At 43.4% G+C, this 25966-nt stretch overlaps 1 protein-coding gene across 7 annotated transcripts; it reads left to right on the top strand.

Moving 5' to 3' along the window:
- Window positions 1–9164: 9164 nt before the first annotated feature.
- On the top strand, window positions 9165–25612 carry E2F8 (E2F transcription factor 8). 7 transcript variants are annotated; one of them, XM_036859253.1, is made up of 14 exons: window positions 9165–9377; window positions 10307–10441; window positions 10568–10695; window positions 12653–12931; window positions 13278–13434; window positions 15139–15453; window positions 15673–15834; window positions 17499–17636; window positions 19136–19339; window positions 19644–19731; window positions 19975–20506; window positions 23914–24046; window positions 24164–24558; window positions 24932–25612. In XM_036859253.1, exons 3-14 carry the CDS (start codon window positions 10681–10683, stop codon window positions 25112–25114), a joined length of 2601 nt encoding a protein of 866 aa, XP_036715148.1. In that variant the 5' UTR covers window positions 9165–9377; window positions 10307–10441; window positions 10568–10680; the 3' UTR covers window positions 25115–25612. The 7 variants fall into 7 exon arrangements, 6 of the variants coding, with proteins under 6 accessions (XP_036715148.1, XP_036715152.1, XP_036715153.1 ...); XR_005020815.1 differs by lacking the exon at window positions 10307–10441 and having other exon boundaries at window positions 24235–24558; window positions 24932–25069; XM_036859257.1 differs by lacking the exon at window positions 10307–10441 and having other exon boundaries at window positions 9165–9365.
- Window positions 25613–25966: the final 354 nt, after the last annotated feature.

The following is a 25966-nucleotide window of genomic DNA, read 5'->3' as shown; positions in this document are numbered from 1 at the left end:
TGCCCTGCTGCTTGCTTGCTGTGTTACCCTCAGCCAATCTTAACCTCCCAGAGCTTTCCTCATTTGCAAAATAGGGATAAGAGCAACCTACCTCTTAGGTACACAGTGAAGAGTAAATGAGATAATGTGCTGATAACATGAAGCACCTGGAAAGTGTCTGCCCCCCTGGGGACCTCTCAGTAAATGCTGAAAAAAAATAAAACCAAGGCCTCAAAGTAGAGACTACCAAAAAAAAAAAGCCCTAAGTAACTCTGCACTAAAATTCCCCTGAACATGGTTTGTTCACGCTTTGAGGATTCAGAAGCTCTTTCCAGATCTTGCAGAAACACCAGTACACTGTCACTGTGCTGTAGTCCCACAGAAGCACTGGTTGGTACATGTTAGGGTCAAAATAAAGATAAACCTAGCTCACTGTATTGATTTGGAGGCAGATTGAGAGAAAGCAGTGAGCAACAATCCCAGATCCTGCTGATGGAATCAGACCATGAATTTGGGTAACTTTCTCCCCTGTTTTCATCAAGGACCTCACTATTTCCTTCTCTTGCCTCTCAGGCAATGCCAGCTTTGACACGCTGTTCCTGATGTCCTATGACAAAGGTTATGGAGATGATTCCAGCGGCTGCTGACCAGTCAGCGGGTGTGTGTGGGCTTCCAAAGCCTGCTGACACAGCTGCAGACACACCCCTGGGCGGGGGGCCAGTGGTGGGAGGCAGGCCTGTCTGAAATGCTTGGTCACACCTGGAGAGCCTCAGAACCAACGGCAAGGGTACCAGTAAACCATCCCAGCTCTTGGGGCACTGTTATTCATTCAACAAAAATTCAACATGCAAAAGCAAACTGGTTCTAGCAAATGGGCCGCTGGAGTTTGGAAATTCTAGACCTGAATCTTGGCCTGATCCATTTCATCACTGCGGAGCTCTGCTCACAGCTAACGTCTTCCTGCAAGCAAAACTGCCCTTCAGCCAAACTGCGGTTAGTTTTCCAAAATACCTGGAACCCTCTGAGACAACCTTTCAGGGTCCAGAAAGACAAAAAGACAGCAAGCTGTGAAGTGGGGGATTGACCCCAGTCTGTCAGACTTCAAAACCTGTGCTTTTTCCAATTTCCAAGGGAAGCCTAACACCAGCATAAAATTATACAATGTTGGGAGATGTAAGTAATTAAGTCTGCTCTCCCTGTATCACAGGGGAGATAACTACAGTTCAGAGGAGTTGAGTGACTTGTTTAAGATCACACAGCGCATAGCAATTCCTACTGTGGAAATCAATTAGCTAGCAAGAGATGTGATCATATTAATAAGACTATTTCCTTATAATCAAATCACAATTCATGTTTTCAAACATTATTATTTTTACTTATGTTGCTTTGGTTGGTCTCACACAATCAGTGAAATATTTATGCTACAAACATTACCAACCCCTTTCAGAGAAGGAAACTGAGGCTTGAAGAGGTAAGTGGTCTGCGCTAGGGCACAGAGGTAGAAGACGCCACAGCCAGGGCTAGAGCCGAGGCCTTGTATTCTAAGCCAGTTGGCAAATTCTATGCCCAGGCCTAGGATTAGAGTCTTTAAGATGTCTGTGTGCTGGGAGCAGAGAGACAGGAGAAAAAAAAAGAGGAGGAGAGGCAATATGTACTAATAGAGCCCATGAACTAGACAGGAAACCTTCAATTATGAGGTACTTATTAATTCTAATAAGAGATAAGAGTATGTTATGTTCGAGCATTTTTTTCCCCTTCAAAGTATCTTTCTCAAGCATTTCTGTAAATTATGTCCTAAAAAAAGGCCTCAAGTTGTTAGGCTTCCAAGGACACTGGACATGTCCCCCTGCAGTTGCGCACTGAGCCAGCTGCACCTCCTGCAGGGGGCGGCAGGAGGAAGGGGAAGAGGGAGGGAAGATGCAGACTCTGTTGGTCAAGAGGAATTTCCTGGCCAAACCACCTGGTTACCGGGAATCTTTTTCCCCGGAGTGATTAAACCCCGCAAAAAAACAAAAACAAAAATGAATATTGCTTTGTCTGGATTCGTGTGGGTTACAATAACATGTAATAATAACTGTTATCGAGTACTTACTGTAATGTGCTAAACACTGTGCTAAGCACGTTACAGTAAGTACTGGGTAACAGCTATTACCTCATCTAATCCTCACAACAACCCTTCAAGATGGGCATTTTGATCCCCATTTTAGTGAGGAGGGGAAAGTGAGGCTCAGAGAGGTTAAGTAGTGTGCCTAAGGTTACACAGCTGTAATGATGAGGTAGGCTTTGAACCAAGGTCTATTTCACTCCAAAGTCCTAACTTGTATCCACATCCTATCCTCTCTGACTAGAAGATGCCTCTCCATCCTCCAGACCCTAAGTTTCTCTAAGAGGCAGCCACAGATGCTATGACACAGATAGGACATTATTATCACAATGATACCAAGATAACCAGTATCTAAAAATTTTGGTTAGCAAATACCTTTCCCTTTTTTAATAAAAAAAGTAGTGTTTCATATTATTCAAACTAACCCTAAAACAATTATACATTTTTATTCCAAAGACTGAATTTGTAATAAAGCTTAGCTCTATATTTATGTTTATTTATTTATTTACTGAAAGAGTTAAACTTTAAAGCTTAGCTCTTTTTTAAAATTGCACTGACTATTCAGACATTTATCAATTAATTTAAAAAATTTACAAGGTTACTTGTCTCTTCTATTAGAATATAATATTTAGATTTAAAAGTACTTTAAGATGTTATTTAACTCTTCCAATTATGCACTGATAGAGTTTTTACTATTAAAAAATATGACTTGATTATAAATGCTACTTAATAAATCTGTATGACTAGAGAAGTGTTTCTCAAAAAAAAAAAAAAAAACGCCTATGTAGAACTATCCGTTTTGTGGGCAGATTCATATGCAATTACTCCAACCAATTTCCATACTGAAAAATACTGTGAGCTTTTATTGAGCATTTGCAATTAAAGCGGAGAGGACAGTTATGCACTTCTTTCAGAAGATCCTAAGTATTTTGTCAACAAAATTAATTATGTATGTCCTATCCAATCTCTGTACTATATGATGAAGCAGTGTAGTAAGATGTTAAACTCTACCATAATATGTCTGGGTATCATGGGTATATTAGATCAAGTCAGATCCTGAAAACCATGACTTGAAGGAGAATTCACATGAGCCAGTGAGTTAGAAGAAACGTGTAAGGGGAAGAAGTGGGTTCTTAGAGCGCTTGGTGACTGCCTGTAACCCAGTGGGGAAGATGCCCCTAGCCCAACTTGGCTGATTAAGAGCCTGTTCTGTCTTCCTGGCTCCTGTCTCCAAGACTTGGCAACTGAGAGCCGGCAGAGGTTTAACTAACCCACTTAATCTGACTTCAATGATCATTCCAGGAGAAACCGGGTTGCCTCCAGGGACTCTGAAGCAGCAGTCTGAAAGCCTCAGAGAAGCAGACAACCTGTCCAAATGAAGTCCATGTCTCTGGAAAAGAAAAAGAGAGAGAGAGAGAGAGAGAGAGAGAAAGAAAGAAGGGTGGTGAGTAAGTGAAAGGTTGGTTTTGTCGCTGTGATGCGAGGGCAGCCGCCAGGTCCTGTAGCAGGTGCCCAGCACAGTCCCTAGGCTCAGAGCAAGTGACCCATACACATGAGCTGAAAGAAGGAAAGACCAGAACTTGGGTTCCTAAGGAAGAAAAATACCTACAGAAAACTTAAAAAAAAAAAAAAAGTACTATAGAGGTAGGACATAGAAAAAAAGACATTTGCTAAACTGAGGGGTGGCAGAGAAGTCTCACATTTACAGGAAAAAAATAAGATGATGGTAGTAATAATAATAGCAGTTAATACTTTGTGCCAGACACTGTTCTACTCCTTGACTGTAAATTCCAGTAGGGCAAGGTCTTTTCCTCTTTCACTCACCTGTATACACCAAGCACTTAATTCAGGGCTTGGGGCCATAGTAGGCATTCAGGATACTATGTTTTAGTGAATGAATAGATAAAACAGAAGTCATGGGTCAGGGAGGGGGGTGGAAATAGTATTTAGCTAAGTTAAAAAAAAAAAATTTAAAGGATGGTAATTATGAGCTCATTTTTTCTAACATTATTGAGCACCAAGTATGTGCCAGGCATTGAACTTGGCCCTGAAGATAGAGATTAAACGACAAGGTATATTCTGGGCTTGGTGAGATGGCAATTATTCAATCAACCAATACTTATCAAGCCCCTGCTCTGGGCCAGGCATCCAGCTGAGCACTGCGGGGACAGAGATATAAGGGAGTTCCTTGCCCTGCCATCCAGGAGCTCACAGTGGTGTGGGTGGGGTGTGTATAACAAGAGATGCATACACAGGGTTATGATCAGGACAGGGTGTGAGGAACCTGCCTGAAGGGGCCAGCACTGTTACCCTTCCCTACCAGACTTCAAGCAAAGGGTAGCCATCGCTGATCAGGGAGGTTACGGGATTCCTGCATTGAATGGGACTTTCTCAGGTACTAAATTCCTGCTCCCACTCCCAGGAATCTGTATATATTTTCAGTACTCTAGAACCTGGAAAATGGGCTCTTCCAATCCAAGATAAGCGTTAAGCCTACATGATCCTCAGCTCTATGACAATTTTAAGATCAGATGATGCAGTAAGGCAATGAGGACAGAACTCAGACTCCAATTCTATAAAAAGGGTCCTCAGTGTTTCGTGTTCTGTTATCCCCAAAGCATTTTAAAAACTTAGATGCAATAATTGCCCAATAAATGGCAGCAACTGTTGCTGCGGCAGCTGAGTTCAGGGCTGCAAATATCCGCTCAGGGCTCGGAGTTGAGTGGCGTTCCCCACAGGAAGTCACAGGAGAGTTGGAGCAAACCTCACACACAGCCCAGAGGGCTCTGACCAATTCTGGCTCCGCCGTCAGCACAAGCCACCTCCAGGCTCTCCCACCCTCCTGCACCCCTTGCCGTATCCACCCTCTTCTTTAAACCTTGTCCAAAGTGGACTCAGCATGCTTCATTTTCAGGAAGAGTAACCAACTAGTTAAAAAGCCCAGGGAGGGCTGAGATCTGGTTGGGAGCAGCTGCAACCTAACCCAGCAAGCACATGGGGATTTGTGCAACTGAAAGCTGTAGATGACTCTTTTGTAGTGGTCGTGCCAATGTGTGCTGCAGAAAAAGCACAAGCCCGCACTGCCCCCACTGGGTCAGGAAGTAGAGCGGGTGATAGAAGCACGTGGGTGGTGGAGGCAGTGAGAGAGCAAGAGGGAAAGGTCTAGGAGCCCACTGGCTAGAGCAACTTCTTTTTTTTTTTTTTTTTTTTTTAAAAGAAACATTTATTTTTAAAATCTGGAAATTATCAAAAGGATGCAAATAAGATAATGAAAAGCACACAAATACCACCACCTAGAAACTGTGTGATCTAAATGGCTTAAGTTTTCATTCTTTGAACACATGAATACAATTCTGCTCTTTGTACAAATTATTTTCTGTATAGAAAATGTTACCTGTCTGTAATAAGTAATAAAGTAATATGTAGAAAACATCACATCAAATAATCAGATAGTATTTAAACATACAATCTTTCAACATGACAATTGAAAATAGTGTCTCCTTGCTATTGTAATTTGCATTTCTTTAATTAGTAGTGAATTTAACAATTCCTCATATGTTGCTGGTCTTTTCTGGTTATTTTTGACAGTTTATTTTTTTCAATTGTTCTGTCAGTGGTTTTCTTAATTTCCTAAGTGAATATTTTAAATGGGAGATACTAAACTATCTATACTCATTGATATAACTCATATATGAGTTTTATTTTTTTTAACATCTTTATTGGAGTATAACTGCTTTAAAATGTGTTAGTTTCTGCGTCATATATGAGTCTTGTGAAACATAGTCATCTGGTTAGAAATCTGAATGTAAATGTCGATAAATACCACTGACTGAATTAATGTGAATGAAAAATCCACATTATAGTAATAACGATAGAGACATACTAAACAGGAGCAGAAAACGATATTACCAATTATAAAGTATTACTAACATACTCATGTAATATTGCCACCCATTAAATGATACATATTTTATCTTAATTTGAAAATTACAAAGCACAGTTAAAGGAAAATTTTCAAATTTTTAATCACTGATAAAAATTTAAGTAGGTTAAATAATTTTCAAAACACTGGAAAAGAAAAGAGCAAAGCATATTATGATCCTTACACCAAAGGAGTAAAACGAGAAAATGTGTAAATAGAGCAACTTTTTTCTTAGCTCCTTGACCTGCCCTGGTCAGCAGGGAAGAGCCTGTTTTTTTCACACCCTGTGTGTGAGGCTCTGGTGATAATGAAAAGGGCCATGATTCCAAAATCCTGAATGTTACCTTTGAATCTAGACACCTCAGGTGACTCCCATCTTTCCCCATTACCTCTGATATCTTTTTACACTGTGTAATGCTGAACTTGTTACCCAACATCTCACCCTCCAAGTTGTGCTAGCATAAGGGTAGCAGCAGAGAGTCGAAAGACTGGTCTACTTCAGTGAGACACAGATTATACAACATGGTGAACAAAAGACCAGCAACAAGTGCACGAATATTCCCTTGGATTATATAACTGGAAAACACGTCTGATAGCAATACAAGAAAAAAAGATTTCACATCTGCCCCTTCATCCTTCCTTCTTGGTTGTGCAGTAAACATAAAAGTTTTCAGTAGTCTTGTGTCCTTCCTTTCCACTCATGCTGAATTTCAAATCAGACACACCATACAGTGTTGAGTAGAATTGTTTTAGCTTGCTTTCTTTGTTCATTTCCTGTACATGAAAGGGTTGTTAAGACTTTAAAACTATATCATTTCCCTCTTAATAGGGCCACTTTTCATCCTAGTCAGTAAGCTGGATTATAATTTGCATGTTTCAATAAGACATGACAATTGTCATTAAACCAAGAATTACAGATCCCACTTTTTCTATATTTTGTTATGTTGGGGGAGGGGTTATGTAGTTAAGAGTGGTCTAACGTGTCACCAACATTGCTTTTATAGGGACTTTCAGAAGCAGTGGAATGGGATATAGGAACTGGGAGCAGGTAGACCTGGATTATAATCCTGACTCTATAGCTAACTTGGCTATCACTGAAACCTTTTTGTGCCTCAGTTTTCTTCTCTATAAAATGGGGCACAACTATCCTGTGAAGGAAGTACGGACTGGCCCAAGCACAGTGGAGAACATGGCTTTCAGTGGAAAGCCCTTAGGAGTAAAGAGACTTGGCTTCAAATCCCAGGCCAGCCACTTACCCTGAGACCTGGGGTTTGTTACTTAAAAATGTTCTACTTCACTTTCTGGATGGTAACTCACAGTTAACACCTGTGCTGAGTATTGAATGAGATGACATCTGTGCAGCCTCACCAGAGGCAGCTGCTCCTTGCATTATTTGCCTTACAGGTACTTGGCACTCAGACACCTGGGGCATGAATGCCCCCATAGACCACAGATGTGAACGCATCAGTCACCGGTTCTGAATACAGTGGCATTAGACCTTCCCTTTAAAGAGGATTCCCAGGTTGTAAAAACTTAAGGTAGGTTGGGCAGAGCTGGACAGGCACACTCTTATAAATGCTGGTGGGAGAGGGGGAACAATCCGTGAAACAGTGGCTAAAGCAGAAGCACCAACTGCCCACCTTTCGTTGATGTATATATAAACACACCTTCCTCCAGAAAAGGTGTACCGGGGCTCAGTAAGAACGAGCTGCTCAGTGCTGTCGGGGGTGGGGCCCTGCCCAGTGACCTCACTTTATTTTAAATCTGAGAGCTCTAGGTGGCCGCTGGCTTCTGCACAGCACCGCGCCCAAGGTCGGCTTTCAGGTGGAAGCGAGTTCTTGAGCGACACTTGCCTGAAGCCGGGTAGGACCCGCTCCCCGGGTAGTGGAGAGGGAAGGACGGAGACACCACGGCGCTAACCCTGCGCGCCCTGAGGTCGCGTTCAGCGGGAGAAAGAGCCACCGCTCGCCACCGGGACCCCTGGTCCTACGGCCTGTCGCTACAGCACGGCGACCTTAGCCTCAGTATCACTGTATCCCCGCCCTTATATCGCGTCCGGGAATATAAGAATATTCCGCGCTGCAAGTCAGCACTGGGTGATTCGTTGACAAATATAAATAAATTACACGCTAGGGGATTGCGGCCCCGAGCTTTGCTGGAGCTTAAGATATGCGAAATTACAAAAGAGGAGGAAGAGCTCAAACCAAACAGTCGATAGATGGGCGCCCTGATCTAGGCGCTGTTGGGCAATACATGCGGCCCCGCAACTCCAGCACAGGTCCCCAGAAAAGGGAAACGCTTTAAAGCAGAGAACAGCGGAGCAAGACAACGCGGGCGCAAACAATCCAGGCACAGGCAAAGGCAGCGCTGCCGCCCCGGGCCTCGGTTTCCCCGTCTGCAAAACAGGGCGTTGGACTAGAGTGTCTCCCAAACCTCCTATTAATCTAGAACTCTACAGTATTCCATGCTGAAGCTGCCCGAGGCTCGGAAACCGGAAAAAGAGGGAAAAGCGAGGGAAGACGACAGGGAGGGGAAAGGGAGGAGCCGGGAGCAGACCTGGAGAGGGAAGACAGGGGACGCCTGGAACAGGCTTGGCGGGTTTTCAACCTTATTCCTCCTCCTCCCACACCTGCGTTCTCAAGTCTGGGCCGAGACCCCGCGCCCATCAAATCTGAGCACCGGTTGGCAAGCTTCTCCCTCCACACCCCAGTTTCTAGAGGCCATGAGCAGATGGTGGGCAACACAATAATGCATGCCATGGGTGGAAGGGGTAATGGTCCTGGCTGGGATCCCCAGGGCAGGTGAGCGGATCTGGGGCTGGGCAGGGGGTTCCACGGACCCAGGCTGGGGATTGCAGGGCGCCCGCGTCCCAACCCGCGTGCCCCGGGCGGACTAAACTTCATTCCCCAACTTTGAGCTAGGGGAGGGGGTGTTTGCCAAAAAAAAAAAAAAAAAAAAAGTTGCTTAACTTTTCCCCCAACTCTGTCGTGGAGGCAGGACCGGAGGGCGGTGCCTGCACCCTGATTCGCCGCCGGCTCCAGTCTGGAGGCTCGGATTGGCGCGCGAGGTCCGGGGCCGGGAAGAGCGGGCGTGGGGGAGGGGAGCGGCCCTCCCTGCCCGCGGGATCGGCTCGCGCCGGGAGCGGGTTAATTTCAAATCGGGGGCTTGACTGCTCCTGGACGGTCACGTTCCCTCTGCCCGCCCGCCGGCCCGCCAGTCCCGGTCCCGGCGTTTCCCTCCGGCACCCACCTCAGCGCAGCGTAAGGACCGACTGACTGCCCGACACGCGGGCTCCCGGGCCTGAGCGGGGAAGGGGTGCCGAGGAGTCCCCGCTCAGCCCCCGTCGGCTCCAACCGTGAGGTGAACTGACAGGTCAGCGGGGCGCAGAGGGACGCGGCGCTCGGCCAGCCTGGCACCGGGAGAGGGCTCGGGAAGGCAGCGGCGGCGGTTTCCCGCCTCTCGCTCCTCCCGGGGCAGTGGAGGGAGGAGCTGAGCTCCCGCGCAGAGGGGAGGGGGCGAGCGAGGGGGAGGGGCGGGGATGCTGTGGTGCCGGGCGCGGGTTTGCCCGCGCTCAAGCCCCGCGCTGATAAGGGGCGGCGCCGACCACGGTCCGGCTTTCCGCGCCAAATTTTTAAATCGAAGGCGGAAGGTCCGGACCCGCCCATGGCGCCGCCAACCAATCGCAGGCCCGCGACCAGCACTCTGATTGGTCGGGAATCGTTGCCCTAGAAACCGCGAGGATGCTGTCCGGGAACTGCCTGGCGGGCGGCGCGCGGACTGGGACCGGGGCGGGGGAGGGGCAGTTGGCCTGGCGCTAGGGGAAGTGCGCGGGGCGCGGGAGCCGGTGGCGGCAGGGGGACTGTACCTGGTTGCCTTGCTGAGCAAATGCAGCCTTCCATGGTAGGGTCCAACATTGTGGCGTGAACTAGCCGCCTGAATAGCGAGTACATAGCGCTTTAAGGAAGCCGCATCTGTAGGGAAGTCTTTTTTTTTAAAAAGTCTTAATCATAAGGCGCTCTTTAAATGCCCAGAATACGTTTGGAGCTTAAGGACTGAATTTGTAAGTTACCTATCAAGCTATTTCCCAAGACTTTACTGCTGAGCCTATGCACGTGTGTGTCAAAGGAGAAATTCAGACATCTAGATGCAGACTTTTATCCAGATACTTAGGGTTGTGGCTGCTTAGCCGGAACCTGGGCTCATGTTCTGAGTCCCGAGCTCTGATCTGTGAACAGGTGGGTGCTTGTGCTTGGCTACAGTCCATTCGGTGGGGTCTGGAGAATTGTTTGCCTTCTCTAAAGGTGGGAGAGGGCTGTCACTGGAAATTCTGTGGGTTGCTTGAAGTCTCATGACAGCGGATCGGTTAGCTGAAGAAATCTACAGGCGTTTGATGGAGTTCTCTGCTCCGTGGGGCTGTCTGTGGTCGGGAATAAAATGTAAGTGTCGTTTGTCAGTTTTCTTTAGCCTTTGTTTCAGTAGCCTGTGGCGTCCATGAAGTTATTTTCAACAGATCTACTGCTTTTATTTTTCTTTAACTTTTTCTATGTCCTTTTTTCTTTAAGGATATTAAAGTTTTTAATTGGACTACCTGGACTACTTGAACCATCAGGATATTGGGAGGAAATCCAGATTTTTCATTTTTAAAGAAACTCTAAATGTATGAGAAATTTACAGAATGGAGAACGAAAAGGTACCTTTTTAGCTTCAATACTCATCCTTGCAGTTTTAAATGCAACATCATCCTGATTTAGCTCCATAATTTTTCAATATCCAATATCTTACTAATGCCGCACCCTTTTTTGGTTATCCTTTTTTGGTTAGCCCCTATAAAAACCCAGAAGGAAGGGAAATTTAATTTTTGAAGAGGGGAAAATTACCCAGGATTAATCTTTCTAGTTTTTTATGATTTGGTGGAAATTTCAAAGAGATAAGTAGAGAGAAAAGGTATTTTTAAGAATAATAAAATTTGTTAGTTGCTTTATGATATTTCTGAGAATTCTTGAACAGTAGGAATTCAGAAAGGGCATTTGACATGATTTGAGATTGGATTTCCTGTTAAGATAATTTTTCTACCAAACCACCAGTTTCTTTTAACTATAGGGGACACTGTCAGTGGGGGGGTATCTTGATTGATGTCCAAATACTGATAGGTTAAAAAAAATGAAATATGCAAATTTCCTAAAAGTTTTAGATAGTAGTCAAATAAGAGAATTGCTGTTGCTTCTGACGGTCAGAGGCAAAGGACAGCAGCCCTGAGAAAAATCCCCTTCTTGGATCAGCACCTCTCAAGTACACCATCAGGGGAGGGTTCCCCCCGCTTGGGTCCATCACACTGACTTCCATGTAAGGGCACCATAGTTGGATGGAGGAGATTCAGATTCAAGTCCTGTGTGACCTCTCTCAGCCTGGGTGTCCTCTTCTGTAGAATAGGACTACAGGATTGGATGAAAACACAAATGGAAAAGCACTTGATAAATCCTAAAGAGTCACAGACATATAAAATAGTCCCATTAATCTTTGTTCCTAAAGTCACTGAAGAATTAGTGAGCCTCTATTCTTTCGCTTATTGCCATCCTAAGCATTTCCTTATAGATACAGATGTATTCTCAGTGTTTCCATTAAAACAGAACAGTTAATGCATAGCAGTGCAAGAGCGGGATTGACTGGTCATTGTACATTGTAAATTGTAGACAAACATCTTTTGTTGTTGTTGTTAATAAAAACATGATAATAAACATCCTAATCAAATTTTTTAAAAATAAAAATAAAATAGATACAGGTGGTAGGAATGTGTGAAGTCACCAGTGGCCAAAAGTAGAAGAAACGTAGTCTCCATCAGTCTTAAGTATGAACTGCTGTTAATGTACCCCCTTGTTTCTCAGTGGCAGTCCAGCCTCTGCCAGGAACCAGCTTTGTGGTCTTAGGTAACTAATTTTACTTCTCTGGGCTCCATTTTCTCCATCTGTAAAGTGAAAAGGTTAAATATTCAAAGAGCAGACTTTTCTGGTCGGAAATGCTGCTCGTAGGCACTCTGGACTTTGCTCCCCAGTGGATTTTGCCAACAAGTCTGACCATATGCTAGCCCTCACCCTTGTTTCCTTGGCTCTCTGACTTTTCTTCATCAGTGGTATTTTATTGAGTAGCCACTGCATGCAGTCATTGTGCTAGATACACAGATGAATGGGACATGGTTTCTGCCATGGAGACCTTTACTTATTACAGTGTCATAAGTCAAAGTCACTCCGAGAAGTTTGGGATCACTTAAATTATCAGTCCTATTAAGGGAAGCTAAGCGAAAGGTATATGGGAATGCTCAATCTTTGCAACTCTTCTCTAAATCTAAAGTTATTTCAAAATAAAATTTTTTAAAATTATAAGTCTTAAAGTTTTCTTTTTAAATTCTTGGAACATAAGATGAAAAGTTTAAGTCCATGCTTTGTTGAAAAGTTAAAAATGGGAAATTTAGCTATTAGAATGGACAAGTGTCAAAGTGATCATTGGAATATAGTCACTAATGTAATCAACTCGACAACCTCACTAGGCATTTTTTCCTTAGCACTATTCTATTTATACAATTTCTAGAGTCAAAAGCTATCTGATAAATCCTTTTTTACAGTGGATTTAATAATTTACTTGTTTTGAACCAGGAAAATCTCTTTTTCGAGCCACATAAAAGGGGACTGGTGAAAACACCTCTGAAAGAATACACCGCAGCAAATATAGTGTTGGCGGAGATCCAACCTGACTTTGGCCCTTTAACCACACCCACCAAGCCCAAGGAGATCTCCCAGGGAGAACCGTGGACACCAACAGCCAACCTAAAAATGCTAATCAGTGCCGTGAGCCCAGAGATCCGCTACAGAGATCAGAAAAGGGGTTTGTTTGACAACGGAAATGGATTACCTGAGGCCAGAGATTGTTTACATGTAGGTTTCAGAGGCCTGGGTGGAGACTGGGGGATTTGGGGAGCGGGGGTCGGGGGAGCAGTGTGAAGCTGTTGCAGAAACACTAGCAGTGTAAAGCATCACCCCCCTCAGAGCCCTGGAGGGGCTTGGACCCCATCAAATACAGCCCTGGGAATTCTGAACCTGTGACTTACTTATGAACTTCTTCCCTTTCAGATCTGTCAAGCAATTTATCCCAGCTCCACAGCTTTTCTTTCCAATTTTGTAGCTATGGAAGCAAACCATATGTATTAAGTGTTAGTCACTGAGCGCAGATGCCCCCAATAAATCTTCACGAATAAGATATTATTTACATCTTTCTTTGTAGGAACACTTATCTGGAGACGAATATGAGAAATCCCAACCCAGTCGAAAAGAGAAAAGCTTAGGATTGTTGTGTCATAAGTTCTTAGCTCGATATCCCAACTATCCCAACCCTGCTGTGAATAACGACATCTGTCTTGATGAAGTAGCCGAGGAACTTAGTAAGTATGCAAAGAGCTCACCGAAATGGTTAATCATTAAAGGGACTTCAGAGACTTACTCCTTCAGACCCACGCTCACCTAGCCAGTGTTTGTAATGACACAAGGCCACACAGAAGTTATCCATCTGTAAAGCCCTATTAATTTAAGAATAACCGCATATAGTTTCCAGTCTCAGTTAAGTCTTAAAACAGAAGCAGAAAATCACAATGGAGATTGCTCTGACTGCATTTCGAAAGCTCTGAAGCTTTAAAGGGAGGCACCATTGTTCTATGACTTGTTTCATAAACAGCTACAACTCTGAGCTTGGGTCTTGTTTCTCACTGTGGAGCCAGGCTGTGGAATGGTTTCTTCACAGTTTACAATGAGGATCGGCCTCTGGGCATGGGAGCAGGGCTTTAGCCCTCCCTGCCATTCAGCACTACCCTGAGAACCAGTGCATTTTCTGAATGTTTTGTGTTTGCCAAAAGTTACTGTGTTCCCCTGCCCCCTTTCGCTCCTCTCTTCATGGACTCAAACCTAGTTACAGCTAAAAAGGAATCTGTGGCAAACTTGGTATACCTTTGGAGTCATGAAAATACTATAATCTGAATCTGTGAAGAGATATACAGGATATTTTAATATATAGCTATCACCCCGGGAAGAAAGTTTTGTCCTTCTCATACATGTTTATACATATCAACTTTATTTCATATTTTAAGAATATGCCATTTAGATTCATCTCTTCACATACACTTCATTGTAGCTATGGAGGATGTACCCTTTAATTCAGCAGGTATCTACTGATCACCTGTTATGTGCCAGGCAATGTTGTAGCAGCTGGGATGACATTGGTGAACAGAAAGACAAAATCCCTGCTCCTGTGGAACCTGCTTTCTAGTGGGGGCAATAGATAATATGCAAAGGACATAATAAGTAAGTAATTATGATATATGTTAGAAGGTAATATGTGCTATGGAAAAAAGAAAATGTAGGCCAAGGTAGAGGGGGATCCGGAGTGCTAGGGGTGTGCTTTGCAATTTGAAATTTAATTTTAAATGAAGTGGTCAGGGCAGGCCTTGTTAAGAGGGTGACATCCGAGCAAGGACTCAAAAGAATCGAGGTGGGGAGCTATGAGGACATCTGGGAGAGGGAATCCAGCCAGAAGGAGCAGCCCAGCACAAAGGCCCTCAGGCAAGGGCATATCTGGCAAGTTCCAGAACAGCAAGGAATCCCAGCACCTTGTACCTATCATATGACAGCTGTATATGTGTGTGTGTGTGTGTGTGTGTGTGTGTGTGTGTGTTTGGGAACTAATATAAGAAATGGAGTGTAGAGTGTGGGAGTTAGAGCACTGTAGACTTGATTTTGCCACTTACTGGCTCTGTGCCTTGAGGTGAACAGCTTAGCCAGCCTGAGCCTCTATCTCCTCATCATTAAAGTGTGGATAATAATGCCTACCTCACAAGTTCAGGGTAAAAATGTCCTAAACCTGTATGGCGCAGCGGAAGCCCTCAATAAATGTCACCTTTCTAATTCATATTAACTATTTGTGCCCTTGGAGAGCAGGGGCATGCCTTTCTCATCTTCACACTCTTTGTTGAGCATAAATAAAGTTATATAATCCAGAACCTACTGACTAGTAATCCCTGGAAGGAAAAGGTATTCAGTTCTATCCACATTACAAAATCTGATCCTAGTAAGGTACAATTGCTCGTTCTTTGCAGATGTTGAGCGCCGACGCATTTACGATATCGTCAACGTCCTAGAGAGTCTGCACATGGTGAGCCGGCTTGCCAAAAACAGGTACACTTGGCACGGCCGACACAACCTCAACCAAACCCTTGGGACTTTGAAGAGCGTCGGGGAAGAGAACAAGTATGCCGAGCAGATTATGATGATCAAAAAGAAAGAATATGAACAAGAGTTTGACTTCAGTAAGAGTTACCGTATAGAGGATCCGATCATCAAATCAAACACTGGCCAAAATGGACACCCAGACATGTGTTTCGTCGAACTCCCTGGAGTGGAATTTCGGGCAGGTGAGAGCTGCTGTTGAAAAGCCCAGGCGGCAGAGCACCTCTGGGAGGTCTAAAGAAGAGGTTCCTTAGGGAACCACGCTCAAAGCTACTGCTGCTTTTAATGTGAAAATGCTGCACATCAACCGTGGGATCAGGTTGTGGTATTTTTAGCCTGGTTACTTTAGAAAGCACTTGTCCCTTCATAAATTTTAATTCTCTAATCCTCTTCCTTCTCCAAAGCCTCTGTAAACAGCCGCAAAGACAAGTCTTTAAGAGTGATGAGCCAGAAATTTGTGATGCTATTTTTGGTGTCAACGCCTCAGATAGTAAGCCTGGAAATTGCTGCCAAGATTTTAATTGGGGAGGACCATGTGGAAGATTTGGATAAAAGCAAGTTTAAAAGTAAGTGGCACGACTGCCATGGACTTTTGGACCTACTCTTAAATAATAAAATCTCGGTTATTAACTGATTTCCAAATACATTTGTTATATAAACAGATCATATCTAGTTAGGCTTTTGTATCTTCACTTCTCCCCAGAAGCCATGATGATACTGCTTTAGCTGACTTGTTGGATTCAAAGATACATATATAATTACTCTTATCTGACACTTTGGCTTATACAGTTCCTTATATGTTACCTCCTTTGTTACTGTAACATTGTCTCCATTTTACACATGTAGAATCTGTACTGTCTGAAATCTAATGAGCAGTAAATTGTAAAGTGGGAGTGGTACCCAGGTCTCTGCTCTTTCCACTGACTCTCATATTTGAGGGTGAAAGTAACTTCTAACACCGTCCCCAGAAGTGACCTGCAGCACAGTTGGTTCGCCATTTTGAAAGTGGTTTTAGCCAGAATATCTGCTCTAAGTTGGAAAGAGACCGTAGATTGGGTCCCTAACACAGCTCTACCCTTGCCTCTAGAACAGACTTTGCAGGAACCCCCTCAAAGAGGAGTAGACAGAGAGTGTGGAAAGGAGTGCTCAGCAGACACCTGAGGGCATTAGCGACCTCCAAGTAGGGCATGAGGCTGGCCTGGACATGGGTCATTCGGGGGACCCGGCTGACTGGTGAGGAAGAGCTGCCCCAAGCCACAGCAGAGGCTGGGGGAATGCCTGGGAGCTACCACACAGATCCCTTCCCATCCCTGTGAAGCTGTACTGGTGAAGTATATTAAACGTATATGAAAGTATATTCATACATCTCCAGTGTCTCTATAAAGACAAAATGAATAGAGATTAAGGCAATAATGCTGGCAATGGGCTTGGGAGATCTGTCATCTCAAAAAACACATCCCGATACTACTGATGGGCTGCCCGCTTTCTCTGAGCCACCAGACAGTTTTCAGCTCTCCATTTCACTGGTTAGTCACAGCCCTGGAAACTATTCCAGGAACTACAGATGTGTAATTTCCTGAATCCCCCGGGAATTCAGCACCTTCTGGCATGGCTATGAAAGAGGGGCTCAATTTGTAACTTTGTACTGTCAAGCTGAAGTAAAGGCAGACTTTTTGTAGCAAAACTTTTCAAGATATGTAAGGTTTATAGAATTAACAAATCTCTGCTTTTCACATTACATATGGACAGTATGAAAATTTATAAATTTTGATGGGCTATAGAATATTCCATGCTTATGTTATTAAATAAATCTTTTTATAAACTATCACAAGCAGGAAAGCAATACATTTATCATCGATGCTATATTTCTATTTGTTCATAATCCTGAATCCTCACTAGGAGATGCCCAGCAATGGTAAATTTTTATTAGAAAATCTGTAACATGATTCCCAATAGGGTGATCTCATTGAGTCACTTTTCCTTTTCCAACATGTACTTTTGTCATTTCAAAATTCAGTATCATCAGTAACTGCGTCTTATCAATATTTAAAACTATTTTTTGTTGTTTTAATTAAAGCAGTGTCACTAGCTTAACTTAAGAAGAGTCACATTTTTCTCTGACATTGATAGTTAGGATAGCTCTTTGAATGTACATGAAGTCCTTATGAAGCAAAGTCCTTTGATCTTTCATTATTCCATTAAGGGATGTATACACTTTTTTTCCCCCCAGCAAAAATTAGGAGGTTGTATGATATAGCTAATGTTCTGAGTAGCCTGGATCTTATCAAGAAAGTTCATGTTACAGAGGAAAGAGGCCGAAAACCAGCTTTTAAATGGACAGGCCCAGAAATCAGTCCAAATTCCAGTGGTATGTATTTGTTTTCTTTCATTCATTGCTTCATTATTTTGAATTAACGCACATTTGGAGATATTCCCCCTTTCCCTTCCTACCCACACTCCCACATGTAAAGAACATATATAAGTGATTGAAATTACAAAGATGAGTACCGATATGGAAAATTTAGCTCTTGGCTTCATCAGCAGCACAAGGTCCATAACAACTGCACACCTTGTGCAGGAGGTAGAATCTGTATGTGAAAGGATTTGAGAAAGTTGAAAGCATCACGAAGCATAAGATACTACTGCTGTCATTATTATGCTGTTCAGTGACCATAACAGAGTCTGTGCACATGGAGAATATGAAGTGAATTCATTCTAGTATCAATATTCTAGTCTCCATCTCAACTCTGGGATTCTGACATTTTGCGTTCCACCAAGATCCCCACACAGAAGTGCTGGCAAGTGGGAAGAACATGGGCTGTAGAAGCAGAGGGAGGCTTAGGTTCCAGTCCCAGCTCTGATACTTATCAGCCTTGTGGCCTTGGGCAGGTCACTTCTCCAAGACTGTTTCCTCACCCGCAAGTGGGAAGAATAGTGGCACCTTCGCAAGGTTATTGTGATTTTGGATATAACTACAGAGGGAGGTCCTTCGGTACAGGGATTCAGAGTGTATGCTCTGGGCTAGACTGATCGGGTTCATATCCCAGGCCCACATTCTACAAGCTAAGAGACAGTTAATGTCTGAAATGTCTCTGAAATGGGGATGCATTTCCTGAGAAGTACCTACCCAAGTTGTGGAGAGTGTCTTAGCCTGTTCAGGCTGCCATAGCAGAGTACCATCAACTGGGTGGCTTATAAACAACAGACATTTACTTCTCACAGTTCTAGAGATTAGGAAGTCCAAAATCAAGGCACCAGCAGATTTAGTGTTTGGTGAGGACCTGCTTTCTAGACAGCCGTCTTTTCATTGTAACCTCAGGTGGTGGAAGGGACTAGGGAGCTCTGTGGGGTCTCTTTTGTAAGAGCACTAATCCTATGCAAGAAGGCTCCGCCCTCATGAGCATCTCGCAAAGGTCCCACCTCCCAATACCATCATATTGGGCATTAGGTTTCAGCATATGAATTTGGTGGGTGGGGGAGTGGGGAGGGACACAAACATTCACTCCATAGCAGTGAGGGTCACCATATTTCATCAGATTAAGTCTCCACTGATTCTGAGATGCACAATGTTTTATTTATCATAAGAAAGAAAAATCAGTAACAGTCACACTATAGCACACCACTGGTTATAAGATACAATGGCTTTCAGAGATGTTAAAGTATGAAATATTACCTCAGAATTTATTTAATAAGATAAACAAGGTTTTGTAGGTGAAGCCCTTAAAACGGTATCTGGCACATAGTAGGTGCTCTATTAACTGTGGCCAGTTTAATTCCTAAAATCATTTTAGAATCACACTCTGACCTCATACCCCAGAAGGAGGCCGAACCAACTGGGTATTAACACACTGCCCTTTCCTGTTTCAGGTCTTGGCCCAGTGCTTCCTTTTGCTGCCTCTGATTTGGAAGGGAGGCGGTCTTCTAAAGAGAACTGTGCCAAAAACCTCTTTTCCACACGTGGGAAACCAAACTTCACTCGACACCCATCTCTCATCAAACTGGTAAAGAGCATAGAAAGTGATCGGAGAAAGATAAATTCTGCTCCCACTAGCCCTATCAAAACCAACAAAGGTATGTTTACAATCATGTCAGGGCTCTGCTCGGAAGAATTCCTTTTTATCTGACTTTTTAGCTTACTTGATCCCGCGGGACTTGCTAGAGAATTGTTTCAACTTCCATAGTCCCAAACCCACTTGAAGCCTAACTATATATGAATCAAAGGATAAAAAGTGATTTGTGGGGTTTATTGTTTAATTGCTGGGTGATTTTGGGGGGCGGTGCATGTTCCTTTGACCTCAGTGATGTGTCATCTGTGTGAACATGTATTCTTTTGCTTTGACCAATCCTCTCCCCCACCTTCTTTTTATTTTACCAGCTGAGAGTTCTCAGAATTCTGTGCCTTTCCCAAATAAAATGGCTCAGCTCGCAGCTATTTGCAAAATGCAGTTAGAAGAGCAATCAAGGTAGGCAACGCTCTTTAATAACAGGATGCATTACTTTATGTTGCATCCTTAGGATTACTTATTTTACATAAGAATAGGCACTAGCCTTGGCAACTGGTGAGAGAATCTTTTCTATACGGAATCATTACAGAAACTATCTGCTAGTTTCATAAAAGCACAGCTTCAATCTGGGGCAATCTAAAGTGGTAGAACATTTTAGAGAACATGTTTCCATTGTATCATGATTTAAATCTTGTCTCTTAGTGACCCCAGAAAGAAAGTGAAAGTACAACTGGCAAGATCTGGGCACTGCAAACCAGTGGCCCCTCTGGACACTCCAGCAAATGCTGAGCTAGAGATGACAGCACCGTCCCTCATCCAGCCCCTGGGGGTGGTCCCCCTCATCCCCAGCCCATTGTCATCAGCAGTGCCCATGATCCTACCTCAGGCCCCTTCGGGCCCATCATATGCCATCTACCTGCAGCCTGCCCAGGCCCAAACGATGACGCCGCCCCAAGGCCTGAGCCCCACGGTCTGCCCCACGCCCTCTTCTAACGCTACGAGATCAAAAGTTTCCACCGATACCACCACAGAGAATGCAGCCAATGATGCACCAAAGTCCAGTGCCTCCGCCAGGCCTGGACGCTTGCTGCCAGGGCTGGAGCGACAAGGTACAAAGAACCGAGACAGGGAGCCTGCTGGAGAAAGAGGCTCAAAGAGGGCAAGCATGCTCGAGGACAGTGGTTCCAAAAAGAAATTTAAAGAAGACCTAAAAGGACTTGAAAATGTCTCCACAGTAAGTACAGCCTTGAACTGTGCGAAGCTTTAGGAGCTCCCCAGTTGATTAGGAGAGAATCTGGTGGCTTGTGAAATTTACCAGAGCGAAGAGCAGTCTCTCAGAAAACAGGGAACTGTTCCTTAGCATCCCATAATCCAAACAAGGCCTCAGACAGCTAATCCCCTTACTGGGATGATGGCAGGGACATTTTTAACCTTTGGAGGAAGGGATTATTTGCTCTCTTTTTAAAGCACCGCGGGTGGTTGTCCTTAAGTCCATTTCTTTGTCACACACTGGAATGCAAACACCTGCCATGAAAGTCTTAAATAATTTACAAGCAGCCGTGACCCCAAATGAATGGATGGACACATAGGGTCCCTTTAACTCCTGCTTTCTGAGTCATTACTTGATGTTTGTTTGATGTCATGTAACTGGCATCTGTTGCCTAGAAGAGAAATTGTTCCCCCTGTTTTTACTTTCTACCTAAAATTTAAACCAAAATTTCTATTTTGTGCAAATAGAAAAATCAAACTTAGCTTGGCTAATTTTAGGTATATTTGATGCATTGGTTTCTAGAGATTTTGATGTTCTAGACAATTTTTTTCCTAGATGGAGTTTTATTCAGGAAGGAATGAACATTTATTGGATGCCTACCCACATACCATACAGCAGAAGTGTTAGGCACTTTTACATACATTATCTTGTTTTCCTCCCTTAGGACAATTATATATGAGAGACAGCATCACCAAATAAACAAACACCACTAAACGTGGAAGCAGAAGTTAATCTCTCATTTTGTCCCTGCTGTGAATTCAAGTTATTTTACTTCCCTTCATCTTGTTTTTCCACATCTATAAAGAATTTGTTCTGCCAGTTTTTCCTGATCATCTATTGGGTGTAAAGAGAATGTGCTTTGGATCAAACCTGTGCTCTGGATCAGACCAAACCCAGCACCTGCCTTTGGGGGTGGTTGCTTTTGAGCACTTGCCCCAGGGCCATATTACAGTTTTTGTGAGGTTAAGTGCATTTATTACATGATGTTTTACATAAAGGGGTTCGTGGTCCTTTTAAGGCACCGTAGAAGCTGAAGGGTATTATCTATAACTGTTGTTATTAAGGAGGATTTAGAGTTTGTCAAATCTTCCCTGAGGATGGCCTCATGGTAACCATTCAAAACATCCATTATCTTAGCATAGTATCATTTTGCATCTAATATCCATGCTAGGGGGAAAATCACAAGGCTTCGGCTTGATTCGATTTTCTGGGAGGTCCATAATCTCTTTGAGCCAATGGGTATGATTTAATAATGGTCTCCTGTTGCTCACTTAGTTATTCAGGATTAGGGTTTTCACTGGATAGATTTTTCACGTCCCCTGCTTCTTTTTTCATCTCTGACTTCATTTTGACCATTTCTCTTTAGCACGGACTGAGCAGGACAAAGAAAGTGAGAGCTTCGTGTGTTAATTCATTCAACAAACATTTACTGAGAATCTACACTTCTAGGGGTGGAGAGAAGACAGTATACAAATAAACACAAACGTATCAGGTAGTGAATGATAAGAAATATGGTGAAAATAAAACAGGATAGTGTCATAGGAAGAGGGGTAAGAGTGGTAATGTAGGCTCAATGAGAAGATGTGCAAGTTGAAATATGTCAAATTCTTTCATCCTGCTACTTTAATAGTTCTAATTTGTTTTAAAAAAAAGGAATTGGCATTATAGGTGAACAAATTTTGCGATGACTATAGTTTGTAGGAAATGGAAAAATAATTTTTATTAGAGTATTAGAGGTCTTGCTGGAGATTTGAAAAGAGTTAAACCGGCAACCAGAAAAACTCGTACCATGAGAGAGTACGATTAAAGATAGCAATGAGCAGCTATTTGTAAAACACCTAAATCTACCCCTTAAAAATTCTTCTTTGCTGCAGTCTTTAAGGAACCTACTAGTAAAGATATTGAATAGAACTAAGCATCTAAGAAACAAAATAGAAAGTCTGTGGTACCCTTTAGCATTGTGGATTCTGACCAGACCTATTAACAGCTAGATCAAAGTATAGACTGTTGTTTTGACAATGGCGAGAAGAAAGATCCGGAGGAAGATAAAAGGAGGGCCCCTAGTTTACAAGAGCTGCTTTTTTGCTTTTACCAGTCCTGCTCCTGGTAAGACTGAGCAGACTTTTCAGGCGGCTCAGCCACCCATGTAGGCGCTCTCTGTTTGGAAAAGTACAATGATCAGTGGGCAAGGTGCAGACACACACAACCCAACACTCTGGCCATTTCGGTTTGGAATGTAACTTTATTCCCTAAAGCTTTTGCTGCATGACAACTGGGCATCTAATATGAATTAGTCAGTTCTCTTTTTTATCTGTAATTTTTGAACCCTGGTGCCCTGCCCTTTCATTTGTATATTATAAGGGTGTTTGTTTGGTATCATTTGAACCTAAAGTACTAGGGAAAAAAATCTATAGTTGTATAATTCCTTTGTTCTAAATCAGGAGTCAGCAAACTTTTTCTGTAAAGGACCAGATAGTAAATGTTTTTGGCTTTGTGCGCCATATGGTCTCTGTTGCACCTATTCACTCTGCCGTTGTTAAAAAAAAAAAAAGGAATGCATCTGTAGACAATACATAAATGAATGGGCATGGCTATGTTCCAATAGAATTTTATTTACAAAAACAGCCAGGAGGCTGTATTTTTGGCCTATGGTTTGGCGTTCCCTTTCTGTAAATCAACATTTCTTAAAATGTTTTCCTTAAATACCAATACTACCGAAAATTTAGTTGCTGAATAACCTAGGAAATGTTACATGATGCCCCCCTTGGAGAACAATGCATGCCATCATAAAAGTCCCTTAGAAATTCTGTCATAAAGACCGTTTTCCTTTGTTTAATTCAGAATTTACCAGACATATTTGACTATGATTCGCAGAGTGCCTGCTTGCATCCCATAGGACTAGAGTCCCTCAGAATATTCTTGGGAAATACCATCCCACAGAATTCAAGGACAATCAGATAATAACAATAACAATCAGATAATAACACAGCAGTGCCTTTACGGTGTCCAGCTGCATTAAACTTGTTCTGACAGTACCACAGTCTGGTAGGGCGTCAGTGGTGGGGGTCAGGGGGGATGTGCTGGGTAAATCCTGCCCTTAAGCAGGTTCAGTGCTAGCTTTAGGACACTTCCTAAGACCACAGATGGCATTTAAGAAACACATGGTTTGTATCATTCAGGACAAGCGTTGGAATGGGAAGGAGGGCTATTGTCTTCAAGGAGCCATTATAGCTGGCCTGTCCGTGGCCCATAACATTGGAGGCTTTAGTCTGATGAGAGAACCACCAAGGGATACTAGTCCCAGAAGAGGCGCTTGGCCATTTTTCTTCCGTATTTTTGTGTAAAATAAACGCTTCCTCCTTGTTTTCTAGACCTTGTTCCCATCAGGATTCCTAATCCCTCTCACCCAGTGCTCAACCCTGGGGGCAGAGTCCATTTTGTCTAGTAAAGAAAGCTCAGGTACACTTTCCCCAAACCACAGGATCTACAGCTCCCCGATTGCAGGTGAGTGTACGTAAAACACTGTTCAAGTGTGGGTCATTCTCAAGTTCACTCAAGCCTTGTATGCTTCTCGGACAAATGCCTGTGCTTTTAAGATATTCTCCCCCCTTTTCTTTCCAGGTGTTATTCCAGTGACATCATCCGAACTCACTGCTGTTAATTTTCCCTCTTTTCATGTAACACCTTTGAAGCTAATGGTCTCACCAACTTCCGTGGCGGCCGTCCCTGTCGGGAACAGCCCGGCTCTCACTTCGAGCCACCCCGTTCCCGTCCAGAACCCGAGCTCAGCCGTTGTAAACTTCACTCTGCAGCACTTGGGCCTCATCTCCCCCGGTGTGCAGGTGTCCGCCAGCCCCGGGCCTGGAACCGTTCCTGTGTCTCCAAGAATAGAGGCTGTTAGTGTCACACCAGAAAATGCAGGCACTCAGCAAGGAAGGGCCACCAAGTACGACGTATCAGTCCTGGGCCAGAACCAAACAAATGGACAATCAGTTGCAGTGACAGGGGCACAACAGGTAAGAGTATTTCCATTTATTATTTTTCCTTAGGTTATTAAGTCCCCAGTGTCAACATCATGGGAGACTCACATTTGCTTTTCTCCTTTGAGAAAAGGAAAGGATGGGAGAGTGAGGAAATTAAAGGCCTGCCTTCCTTCCAAACCCAGGAAGAGTGCCCAAGGAGTCCATTTTATGGGGTTACCATGAGCTTTTTGTCTCACCTTAGCAAAAATAATTGAGAACATGAAACTCAGGCAGGCTCAGCCGGCAGATTTCAGGGCATGCGAGGTTCCCATCATGTGACGTGTCCCTCCAGTACAGTTTTCTAAGGTTGCCAGGTGTACCTGTCTGCGTGGGTTTGACTCTTCTCCATTCTTCTCTTTCCAATCAGCCTGTTCCTGTGACACCCAAAGGGTCCCAATTAGTGGCTGAAAGCTTCTTCCGTACCCCAGGTGGACCAACGAAGCCGGCAGGCTCCTCCTGCATGGATTTCGACGGTGCTAATAACACCTCCATAGGAACTCTCTTTGTCCCACAGCGAAAACTGGAAGTCTCAACGGAGGATGTCCATTAATTGACAGATTTGGCCTCGTTTAATCTTCTAGACTTGCTTAACAGAGATGATGTCCTCAGACTGATTTGGAGAACACATTCTCTGAAAATGCTGTAAATACGTTGGGAGTTTACTTAATTTCAAAACAGACACTTGTTTTCATACTTATATATATCCATACACACATATAAATATATATTTGTATTAAGCTAAGTTCAGCCATCAGTCCTACAAAATAAAAGAACTGAGATATATATTAACTTCCAGGGGGAAAGAGTTCGATGTTCCAGCTGTGCCTATACTATTATGCCTAATAACTGTGTTAAAGTTTACTTCCCTTTGAGTGAATCTGTGACAGGCCTAATGCAGCGCTCTCTTCAACTTTGCACAAAGAAAACGCTGTGACGTACAATGCTGTATTTTTAAATAGGAGGGTTGTAGCTATATTTTTTGTAATTTCTTTCAGCTGTTGTTGCAGTATGTCTTTTTGTAAAGTTTGCAACAATCCTTAATCAAGTCTATGGAAAAATTATTTATAAAATGTATTTTTAATCATAAGTTGTTCAAATTAAAACTTTTCTAAAATGTATTTAACTTTTCATTTGGCCTGTTGGAAGAAAAGGAAAATTTCTCGAACCTCTGAGGCAAATTCTTAGTACGGAGAATACATCCTGGGTTTCCTTAGATATGCCAAGTTTATTGCCTACGTTCTTCCCCTCTTTTGATCTTCCATATGGCTCCACTTTTACAGAGTGAAAATGGCTTCAGAGAAGCTGTTGCTTGGCCAAGGACGGCCAGCTTAGTCTCCTGGGCTTTCCACCACGCCCTGGGAGGTTGGAAATGAGAGGTGTGAGTTGGGGTGCTCCTGCCCTG

The sequence above is a fragment of the Balaenoptera musculus genome, chromosome 8, assembly GCF_009873245.2.
Source record: "Balaenoptera musculus isolate JJ_BM4_2016_0621 chromosome 8, mBalMus1.pri.v3, whole genome shotgun sequence".
Lineage (NCBI taxonomy): Eukaryota > Metazoa > Chordata > Mammalia > Artiodactyla > Balaenopteridae > Balaenoptera > Balaenoptera musculus.
The sequence above is the reverse complement of the archived record's forward strand: the minus strand, read 5'-3'. Positions and strand labels throughout refer to the sequence as shown.